The sequence below is a fragment of the Coregonus lavaretus genome (assembly GCF_964263955.1).
Source record: "Coregonus lavaretus genome assembly, chromosome: 11".
NCBI classification, from domain to species: domain Eukaryota; kingdom Metazoa; phylum Chordata; class Actinopteri; order Salmoniformes; family Salmonidae; genus Coregonus; species Coregonus lavaretus.
Genome location: NC_139998.1, coordinates 2,184,925 through 2,196,802, shown reverse-complemented (window position 1 = coordinate 2,196,802; position 11,878 = coordinate 2,184,925). Strand labels below are relative to the sequence as shown.

The window sequence follows — 11,878 nt, the reverse complement described above, 5'->3', positions numbered from 1 at the left end:
CATGCTGAAAGACCCAGCCACGTTTCATCTTCAATGCCCTTGCTGATGGAAGGAGGTTTTCACTCAAAATCTCACGATACATGGCCCCATTCATTCTTTCCTTTACACGGATCAGTCGTCCTGGTCCCTTTGCAGAAAAACAGCCCCAAAGCATGATGTTTCCACCCCCATGCTGCACAGTAGGTATGGTGTTCTTTGGATGCAACTCCAAACACGACGAGTTGAGTTTTTACCAAAAAGTTATATTTTGGTTTCATCTGACCATATGACATTCTCCCAATCCTCTTCTGGATCATCCAAATGCACTCTAGCAAACTTCAGACGGGCCTGGACATGTACTGGCTTAAGCAGGGGGACACGTCTGGCACTGCAGGATTTGAGTCCCTGGCGGCGTAGTGTGTTGCTGATGGTAGGCTTTGTTACTTTGGTCCTAGCTCTCTGCAGGTCATTCACTAGGTCCCCCCGTGTGGTTCTGGGATTTTTGCTCACCGTTCTTGTGATCATTTTGACCCCACTGGTGAGATCTTGCGTGGAGCCCCAGATCGAGGGAGATTATCAGTGGTCTTGTATGTCTTCCATTTCCTAATAATTGCTCCCACAGTTGATTTCTTCAAACCAAGCTGCTTACCTATTGCAGATTCAGTCTTCCCAGCCTGGTGCAGGTCTACAATTTTGTTTCTGGTGTCCTTTGACAGCTCTTTGGTCTTGGCCATAGTGCAGTTTGGAGTGTGACTGTTTGAGGTTGTGGACAGGTGTCTTTTATACTGATAACAAGTTCAAACAGGTGCCTTTAATACAGGTAACGAGTGGAGGACAGAGGAGCCTCTTAAAGAAGAAGATACAGGTCTGTGAGAGCCAGAAATCTTGCTTGTTTGTAGGTGACCAAATACTTATTTTCCACCATAATTTGCAAATAAATTCATTAAAAATCCTACAATGTGATTTTCTGGAAAAAAAATTCTCATTTTGTCTGTCATAGTTGACGTGTACCTATGATGAAAATTACAGGCCTCTGTCATCTTTTTAAGTGGGAGAACTTGCACAATTGGTGGCTGACTAAATACTTTTTTCCCCCACTGTATATCCACAGTAAAACGAGTCCTATATCGACATAAGCTGAAAGGCCACTCAGCAAGGAAGAAGCCACTGCTCCAAAACCGCCATAAAAAAGCCAGACTACGGTTTGCAACTGCACATGGGGACAACGATCGTACTTTTTGGAGAAATGTCCTCTGGTCTGATGAAACAAAAATAGAACTGTTTGGCCATAATGACCATCATTATGTTTGGAGGAAAAAGGGGGTACTTGCAAGCTGAAGAACACCATCCCAACCGTGAAGCACGGGGGTGGCAGCATCATGCTATGGGGGTGCTTTGCTGCAGCAAGGACTGGTGCACTTCACAAAACAGATGGCAGCATGAGGAAGGACAATTATGTTGATATATTGAAGCAACATCTCAAGACATCAGTCAGGAAGTCAAAGCTTGGTCGCAAATGGGTCTTTCAAATGGACAATGACCCCAAGCATACTTCCAAAGTTGTGGCAAAATGGCTTAAGGACAACAAAGTCAAGGTATTGGAGTGGCCATCACAAAGCCCTGAAAAAGCGTGTGTGAGCAAGGAGGCCTACAAACCTGACTCAGTTACACCAGCTCTGTCAGGAGGAATGGGCCAAAATTCACCCAACTTATTGTGGGAAGCTTGTGGAAGGCTACCCAAAACATTTACATTTTAGTCATTTAGCAGACGCTCTTATCCAGAGCGACATACAGTTAGTGAGTGCATACATTCTTTTTTCATACTGGCCCCCCATGGGAATCAAACCCACAACCCTGGCGTTGCAAACGCCATGCTCTACCAACTGAGCTACATCCCTGCCGGCCATTCCCTCCCCTACCCTGGGCCAATTGTGCGCCACCCCATGGGTCTCCCGGTCATCTACGACAGAGCCTGGATTCGAACCAGGACTCTAGCGGCACAGCTAGCACTGTGATAAAGTACCTTAGACCACTGCGCCACTCGGGATTCACTCAGGAGTCATTTGACCCAAGTTAAACAATTTAAAGGCAATGCTACCAAATACTAATTGAGTGTATGTAAACTTCTGACCCACTGGGAATGTGATGATAGAAATACATCTGAAATAAATAATTATCTCTACTATTATTCTGACATTTCACATTGTTAAAATAAAGTAGTGATCCTAACTGACCTAAAACAGGGAATTTTTACTAGGATTAAATGTCAGGAATTGTGAAAAACTGAGTTTAAATGTTTTTGGCTAAGGTGTATGTGAACTTTCGACTTCAACTGTACTTTCAATCAGTTACAATTTTTAATTTTTCAATGCCTGAGGCACTTTTTCAGTCACGTTCCTAAAGCCGAAGAAACAAACACTTAGCTTCCTGGTGGCAGCATCATGCTGTAGCGGCAGGGACTGGGAGATTAGTCAGGATCGAGGGAAAGATGAACGGAGCAAAGTACAGAGCAAAGTACAGAGAGAGATCGTTGATGAACACTTGCTCCAGAGCGCTCAGGACCTCAGACTGGGGCGAAGATTCACCTTCCAACAAGACAACGACCCTAAGCACACAGCCAAGTCGACGCAGGAGTGGCTTCAGGACAAGTCTCTAAATGTCCTTGAGTGGCCCTGCCAGAGCCTGGACTTGAACCCAATTAAACATCCCTGGAGAGACCTGAAAATAGCTGTGCAGCGACGCTCCCCAGCCAACCTCACAGAGCTTGAGAGGGTCTGCAGAGAAGAATGAGAGAACCTCCCCAAATACAGGTGTGCCAAGCTTGTAGCGTCATACCCAATAAGACTCAAGGCTGTAATCTCTGCCAAAGGTGCTTCAACAAAGTACTGAGTAAAGTGTCTGAATACTTATGTAAATGTAATATTTCCGTTTGTATTTTTATTTTTATAAATTAGCAAACATTTCTAAAAACCTGTTTTTGTTGTCATTATGGGGTATTGTGTGTTGATTGAGGGGGAAAAAACTATTTCATCCATTTTAGAATAAGGCTGTAACAAAATGTGGAAAAATACAAGGGGTCTGAATACTTTCCAAATGCACTGTATATGGTTATATATTTTGATAATCATTATCATTAATGGCATAGCTGACATTAGCTAACTAGCTAGCTAGCAGGCTAACATTAGCCTACCTCAATACAACTCGAATTTGGCTTGGAAATACGCTAACATTTAAAAAGTGTTGTGGAAAATAACTACTATATTTTATTACAAATAAGGTCTTACAGAGTTTTTGTTACATCTAGAAATGACTTTATTAAAGTTTTCAACAAAGCAGTCTGCTGAGTGCCACCCCGTTCTGTTTTCCTCACGTCACATTATATACCATCATCCCCCACTCTTCTAGCTCTAAATCTCTTCAGTTTCCCGCTCTTTATCACTCCACACCCACTTCCGTTGTCCCTGAGGACGGCTGAACTATTACTCCAACCAATCACTCGCTCCCCTGTCTTGCACACACACTCATGTTTAGTTTAAACATGACAAGGCCCTAAATTACACAAACCTCACCCCCTCATGCTGTTATCAATCAAGAAGATACCAAGGAGACAAAGGTCTAGCCCAAACTCTATTCAACCCTGGTGCCACTCCCTTCACTGTGTTTGAAGAGAGACAAAAGCCACAAGCTAGTTTCAGTCTCTCATCAGATAAGACAGCCATGGATTTAAGTAAGAGCAAGCAATTTGACCCTAGGGCAGATTTCCTCTCTACTCCCCCACACACAGAGTGAAATGCCCCAATTAAATTCCTAGCCCAGTAACAAACAATTCTAACTCAATGTTCGTGATTAACCCAGTTCTATTTCCTAATTCATTAAAGAATACACATCAAAAGCAGGCAAATAATTAGTAGGAAAACCTTTTGTCATGATTGTGATGTCACCAGATTGACTTTAGATGGAGTATAACTTTAGCCAGCTAACTAAGATTGAGGGGACCACTGTATTTGTTAACTAGCTAACATTAGCATTTCTAGCTTTTTTTGAAGAGTGTTGCTAGTAACAGTAATGGTAACATTGCGATCCCTCTATGCCATATTATGAGGTTGTCAAATTTACTAAAGTTGTTTCCTACTAATTATTTGCCTACTTTATCAATGTCATCGTATTTCCATGCCACTCTAAGTTAGTGTAATTTAGACAAGTCACATTAGCCTCTGAGGTGCCACCCATGTCTATGATGGTACTAGCTAACTCATGTCTGACTACAAGAGTATACTAACTAGCGGCAACAAACTCAAACCAACCAAGGGCCATAGCAAAACATGTCACAGTTGGCTACATAGTGTAAGGGCGTCACTGGCCTGAATCTAATCCAATCTGGAGCCAGTCAGTCTACATCTGTAATGTATAGAATTATCCTCCAAACGAGATTACATTATTTCTCGAGCTATGTTTATAATTGAGGGATGATGACAATCATTGACCCTGTTTTTCTGTTAGACAAAGTGCACAGTTGGGTGACAGACTGATCCCCTGGTCATGAACGGATGCCGGGACCTACCAGAAGGATAAAAGCTAGGTATCATAACATGTCCAGCAATGTGATTGCAGTGTTTTAGCGACCTCCAAAAATCTTTTAATTTACTGTTCACTTGCTACCGTTGTGACACCTCCTCCATTGTTGCCAGAGTCTCCCTCGACTCCTGTGAAAATGACACGCCATCCTGAAGCCTCCTATAGGTACTGCCTTGATGACACAGACGGCTTCATCAACAACGACAGGTAATGTGTGAAATCTGAAAAGTTGTATTAAAAAATACCCGTCTTGATAAACTAATTCCCCAGCCAAGCAGATACAACTAGTAGGGTCATTTTGGTTGTGAAGTGCATTAGCAAAAAGCTTTGTCCTTTCTTTAGGACAAAATGCAATTTACCACTTGGCTGTCTATTATATCACCCTTTCACAGGCCTCCGAGTCAACACCACCTCATAAGATTGCCTGCTGCAGTTGTTCGAGAGATGTCCAGTTTTCAGCCAAACATATGGAGCATAGAGAATACCAGTAAGGGGGCCCTCATCAGCATCATGCAGACATGCCCTCTCTGTGAGCATTCCTATGAATGGAACAGTCAGCCACGTTGGCAAATATCCAGCCAGCAACCTTCACCTGTCAGCGGCAGCAGCTTTCACAGGTTCATCATTTGTACAAATACAAATTACTTTGATACATTTCATAACCCAGTTGTGAAACATAATTGATGTAAACTGACATTATTTGTCGCTTATTTTCTACTTCTTAGATGCATATAATGTCCAGGACATAACCTAGCCTGGTGGAACCAGCCTGATCGTTGTGTTCACCATTCTATTTCACTTCACATTTTATGATATCTGAAGTGAAATAGAAAGGTGAACGCAGTGATCAGGTTGGTTCCACCAGGCTAATCATAACCACCATTGATAATGTAATCAGTGCTGTTTGTGTGGGACCGAACAGCATCTGAGGGGCCAGGAGCTGATCTACGCTGCAATGCCCATCAATGTGGCTCTGGCAAAGACCTCACCTCCAGCATCACATCTTGCCTGCTCACCAACGGTTGTCGATGGGGAGAACAGCATTAGGTAGGTTTAGTCTGACCTGTTCAAACTTCAACATAGTATATGTTACAGTACAGCACAAATGTTCAGTAATAGCAACACCCTTTTCATTCCATGTGTCACTGATGAACTCTGCCGATTTCTACAGATGGACTGGAGATGCTTTGTCCAGATGGCAGCTTCAGTCGTTTGATGTGGAAACCATCATTGAGTAGGTTTTATCTGAACTATTCAAACTTCAACATAGTACCTGTTTGTGTGTCAGATATTACCTATTGTAACTGCCATTGGTAATAGAACAGAAACATCTATGGAGCCAGCACATGGAGACTTGCAAGATGATGTGATCAAGTCCAGAATGACAGACAGGCTTGATACTGATGTCTCTGAATGGAGAAAGACCTGGCACTCAGCATTGAAATGTTAGACAACTTTTACTTGTATTGTCTTTTTTTATTATTGAATTGAATGGTATCAGTCAATATGGGGAGGGATAAACCCTGTCTATTTTCCACCAAGATCAGGGGACCCTGTTGTATACGGCAGGATTTCCTAAACTCGGTCCTGGCCTGGGGCCCCCCTGGGTACACGTTTTGGTTTTTGCCCTACCCCTACACAGCTGAATCAAATAACCAACTCATTATCAAGCTCAGCTGTGCAGTGCTATGGCAAAAACCTAAACGTGCACCCAGGGGGGGCCCCAGGACCGAGTTTGGGAGACCCTGGTATACAGGACACCACACAGGAAGGTATGACCACTGACATGTTTGCCAAGGTAGCCCCATTACCACCAGACAAAATGCCGATAGGCACAGTATCTGTATCGGCTGGGAATGACAAGTTCACATTGTTATATTAGGAGAACACTGCTTCTATGGTATTATGTAAAGGGTTGTTTATTCTACATGGACCTGTTACTACATGTGAAAGCTATCAAAACACTTAGTTAAGAATATTGTTATGTCTGTAGTCTTATCACTAAACATAAACACGGGACAGCGTGATTCTTGTTGTAAGGGAGAACTTGAACTCAGCTTCAGACCGGGCAACAACACAAAAAGGTTGTGTGGGCAACAGTGCCCTCTTATGGGCAGTATGTATACAAACATACATTCAATACATAACATATCTACATTAAATCAGCAATTGCAGTCTTCTCATATTACTCTGTAGGCTGACCTATTGAGAGGGAGGGGGAGGGGGGGGGGGGGGGGCTGCGGGCAAGGTTCTGAAAGATTGGTGTCTTGGGGGTGGCAAGGACACACCCAAAGAACACCCACGTCAAACCACACCCCAACCCAACTCACGTTTGGCTTCTGTCACGGCCACCATCATTTCTTGAGGAGCAAGCCAAAACTAGGCCAAATCAGTGGGTACAGTTCCCCTTTAAAATGGTCAAAAACAAACAAAAATAGCTTCTTAGCAAAGAGCAATTTCAAGCAAGAATGTTGATAGGACTGTCTGGGAGTGGTCTGGGGGGAGGGGAACTTTTGTTCTATTAACTAATTTACTGCCTCGTGACATCACCAGGCAGGCCAAAACTCCATCTCACCAAAACAGGCTGAAATTTCAGGTGGTCTTTACAAACAGCTCTTACACGAACAGTATTATTCCAACCTCAGTGTGGAAATATATATAAGACACAGGAAATCACATTTTTGACTGCACTGGGCCTTTAAACTCAAATGATTTCTCAGAAAGATGATTTGTCTAGACACAAACCAGATTAAAATATGACAAAAGCACACACAATCCATTAGGAATTTAAAATGTTCATTTAATATGCTGTATACACTGTCTTCCTTTGAAATGTTATTGAACATATCCCAATCTCCTTTGGTTGGAAAACGTAATTGGCAAAACAAATGAATTGGGTCATAAGACAGAACCATTTGAAATGTACACGTGAAGACAAATGTTGGTTTTTCATACAGCATAATTTGATTCAATTGTCCTCAATCGTACTAATAAAAAGTTATAGGTTATAACAGAGTAAATATAATACAATTTAAAGTATATACTTTTAAAGTCTGAATACTTGTAAGAAAAAGTTGTTGAATACAATAGAAAAATAAAATTGGTCACACTGTGTCCTTCATTGAAAGTAATCATTCTAAAATCACTAAGAGTGCACGAGGATGGCAGACTTAAATGAGGCTCCACTACAAGCAAATTCAATATGAATTCAGTAGCAAAGAACACATTATTTTATCCAACGACAAGATATCATGTAATATGATGCAAAGACACTGTACAGCAATGGGAACTGTAATATTATACATGTAATCATGACAAGATGTCATGGTACTACCAGACAAGCCTGAAGGTCAAAGGTCCAATCAACAGTAACAATCAAGTTATGCCTATATCACATGTATAGAATCTCCCATAATTGCAATTTGACCATAAATGCACTTTACCACCACAAGAACTGTAATCTCTTTAAAGCACGACGGGAACAGCCATTTCAAAGTGCTTCAACATGGCTGTGTATAAAAGTATATTCCACTCTACTGAGGTGAGGTCTAAGACTGGGGTCTTAAGGCAGAAGCAGAGTTATGGCCTTCCTACATCATGTTCATCGCAGCATTGGCGGCTCAACAGAAGTACATGACAGTGTCTCACTGAAGAATACGTAACGACTATTGAGCAAAAGCAGCGGCGACCAAACATTTAATGTCATGATCACAAGGTTTTCACAAGAAACGTTTGAACAGCCAATGTGCATAACTTACAATGAAGGCTGTGTTGTGAGGAGGCCAGCCCTTAATTCTTCGATCTGAAGGAAATGCATTGAGATAGCAACATTAACAGCAACTCACAAACATTTTACAGGTGTAGCGTTACTTTAAGTTCAATTTAAGGTCATCTATGCAATTTATCTTCATTGAGGCTTGGATTGGGGGTAGGGTAAAATGAGATAAGTCTGCATGCATATCAGGGGCAACTTCTACATGTAGCCATTAGATTCAATCAGCTCCAGGAGAAGTTAAAGTTAAGAGGAAATGTTCCTCTTGAGTTTTTCAAGAACAATGCAAAATAGGGACGGTGAGCCTATGTGGATATTATTGACAAAATAAAAATACAGAACAAATAATATAGGAAAGTAGACTTGAATGTAGCTAAACGATTTATATTTGGTAGGACATGGGGTTTACATTGCCCAAACTACTAAAACAAATAAATGGTGGTCCATGCATAGGAATATTAAACAATAACTTGAACCGTGACTTCTTGAGGGATACTACAAATCAGTCTTATTGACCAGTAAGAAAATGTGTGCACTTATTAGTCGTTAAATGTGAGAGAGGGAGCAAGCAAGAGAGAGAGACACACTCACACCTCTAACATTATCAAGGCCTTCTCAGAGGTCACTGAACTGGTCACAGAAGTGATAGATTCTTTAAAAAGTATGTTGAGCGCAAAGTTCTTGTCATCGGTTACTGCCAAGTACCTGGATCACACCAGACACCAAAACGGTTGTGTGCAGTATGTCACAACACTAACGACAGACTGGCATAGACACAGAAAGATTGGCCACTTAATGATTAAAAATCTTAATCAGAAGACACAGAACTGACACATTTGTTGCCAGCTTGCTGTGTCTTGTATGTTACTGAGTCTTACTATCTATCTAATATTTTTCATCACAACGTTGGCTTGGTCAGAAGTGATCGAGTCAGAAGGAGGAATGAGTTGGTCTTAGAGGCCTCTTAAAAGGGTCGAATAAGTGATGGCAATCCCTAGAAGCGGGCATGCTGATTGGCTACAAAGTGTCCCCTGGATTCAGATTGGCTAAGACAACACCCAGGGCATCACTGATGGGCTGCGAGAACTACGAGGCGACCCCCTGGCATCACTGATTGGCTGAGAGCAGGCCCTGTCTTTGAGCATGCTCCAGGATGGCGTTGTGGCAGAAGTAGTATTGGTCGGGGGTCTGGATCGTGAAGGCCCTCTGCGTTCTCATCCACCGCACCGTCTGACACACGTTGAGTGTCCCCACGTCCTGCAACTGGGACAGACAAATGTCCAGGGCACAGAAGGTACCTGGGGAGAGGAGAGGGAAGTGGGGAAGATGCAGGAATAACATTAGGTCACTATGGCCTTCATAAATTATAGCCAAGGTGATAGCCATTGAAACAGAATCCCCATTATAGAAATAGGGGTGACACCTTTGACTATCACATCATAGAGATTCTATTTAATTGTGTGCGTTACACATTATTGAGGTGATCTGACCACATAGCTTCTTTTGGGGAATTAACTTCTTTGTTATAAGCATGTACGAGCCTTTATGATGTCTTATTAGCGCCCTGTGGTTTGTGCAATCGTGACATGCCTGGATTTTTTACCTTTATTTAAAGCTTTTTCATCAAACTGTCCCAGCAGATGGTCCAGCTGCATCCTCAGACAATTGCTTTCATTTTTGGTGTAATTCTCATTTCTGGATAAGGCTTAAAATACAGGATAAAATCTTGCTATGTCACATGATTGTGCAAAATACAGGGCCCTAATATAATATGTTTTATGTGTCTTTATTTGGGTCTCAAGGACTGGAGTAGAGTCTAAAGGAGTGGTGGTCATCAGTGAGAATGATTAGTTCACCTGTTCTGCCTATGCCCGCACTGCAGTGAACCACCATGGGGGGTCCCAGGGGGTGGCCGCTCCACTGGGGCCCCATGCCCTTCACCGCCTGCCTCTGCTGCCTCTTGACGGCCCCCAGGAAGTCGATGAGCGTCAAGGCCGAAGTGGGGACGCCGTAGTCGGGCCAGCTCAGGTATTGGAAGTGGGTCACCTGCCTCTGCTCACAATTCTGGTTGGGACGGGACAGACCATGATAATAGTGTTAAATTGTGGTGAACAATCACTGATATGCATTTTTTCTAACATGTTCAAACTTGTTGGAAGTTTTGATGTTAGCCAACATGAACACTAAGAACGTAGTGTTGTGCAGTGAAAATTGTTCCAGCTAAAGTGAACAACCATCCCTATGCAGCTAGCCTATGCTATAGCGAGATAATCTCCGATTTAGGAAAGCATGTGTTCTTCCTTGTGTAAAGGGAGCAGAGGGTCACTTTAGACCTCCAGCTAGCTACTGTACCTCCATGTTGTACAGCTCCAGGGTGGTCTGGTTGTAGTGGGAGTGGTTGTCCACTCTCTGGTTGACCACAGCCATGTGACCGTACACATCCTGGCCACCTTCCTCCAGAGGCCAGTACTGACCACACTTCTTCCGACCGCCCTCGTCCGTCCTGCAACACACAGATTGATTATCTCCTGGAGGGTTATGACGATTTTTCTACAATACAAGAAGTGCCCCATTGTAACATATATGGGTCTGGTTCACAACAGTCTCCACATATCAGCATTTCCAAATGTCAGTGAATCATTTAACAACAATCCTCTACTTCATGCCATGACTTGATATAATTTCAACTCCCACTGGGTAAAAGAAAGCTGTAAGAAAAGTAACTACCTTGTTGTCATGACAACGACTAGCACATTTTGCTCCCAGACCATTCTCCAAAAATCACCATAGGTATTCTCCAGTGGTCCTATGGACAGTAGAGTAGAACAAAGGGAATTATCTGCTTGTTACAAGCCTTATAATAAGACATCAAAGCTCATACACACTTATAAAATGTTATGTTGATGTCTTTATGTATAAAATATTCAACCGACTCAAAATTGTTATTTAGGCGGGACCATCAGGGGGTCATACACAGTGTACAAACCATTATGAACACCTGCTCTTTCCATGACAGACTGACCTGATGAATAGAGGTGAACGCTATGATCCCTTATTGATGTCACTTGTTAAATCCACTTCAATCAGTGTAGATGAAGGGGAGGAGACCGGTTAAAGAAGGATTTTTAAGCCTTGAGACAATTGAAACATGGATTGTGTATGTGTGCCATTCAGAGGGTGAATGGGAAAGACAAAATATTTAAGTGCCTTTGAACGGGGTATGATAGTAGGTGCCAGGCGCACCGGTTTGAGTGTGTCAAGAACTGCAACGGTGCTGGATTTTTCACGCTCAACAGTTTCCTGTGTGTATCAAGAACGGTCCACCACCCAAAGGACATCCAGACAACTTGACACAACTGTGGGAAGCTCAAGTCAACATGGGCCAGCATCCCTGTGGAATGCTTTCGACACCTTGTAGAGTCCATGCCCCTACAAATTGAAGCTGTTCTGAGGGCAAAAGGGGGGGTGCAAATCAATATTAGGAAGGTGTTCTTAATGTTTTGTACACTTAGTGTACATGCTTATGACAAGTCTTTCAATGCATCAAACACA

General features: G+C 42.6%; 1 protein-coding gene across 1 annotated transcript in view; it reads right to left on the bottom strand.

The window, feature by feature from the left end:
• Positions 1 to 7,333: 7,333 nt before the first annotated feature.
• Positions 7,334 to 11,878, bottom strand: part of LOC311136745 (tyrosine-protein phosphatase non-receptor type 9-like) — a 45,208-nt gene continuing 40,663 nt past the window's right edge. The window contains exons 10-13 of the mRNA XM_084171016.1: positions 11,054 to 11,132; positions 10,679 to 10,829; positions 10,183 to 10,390; positions 7,334 to 9,624 (exon numbers count right to left, since the gene is read on the bottom strand). Of these exons, the coding sequence (XP_084027142.1) occupies positions 9,434 to 9,624; positions 10,183 to 10,390; positions 10,679 to 10,829; positions 11,054 to 11,132 (629 nt within the window). The 3' untranslated portion in view covers positions 7,334 to 9,433. The remainder of the gene's footprint in view (positions 9,625 to 10,182; positions 10,391 to 10,678; positions 10,830 to 11,053; positions 11,133 to 11,878) is intronic.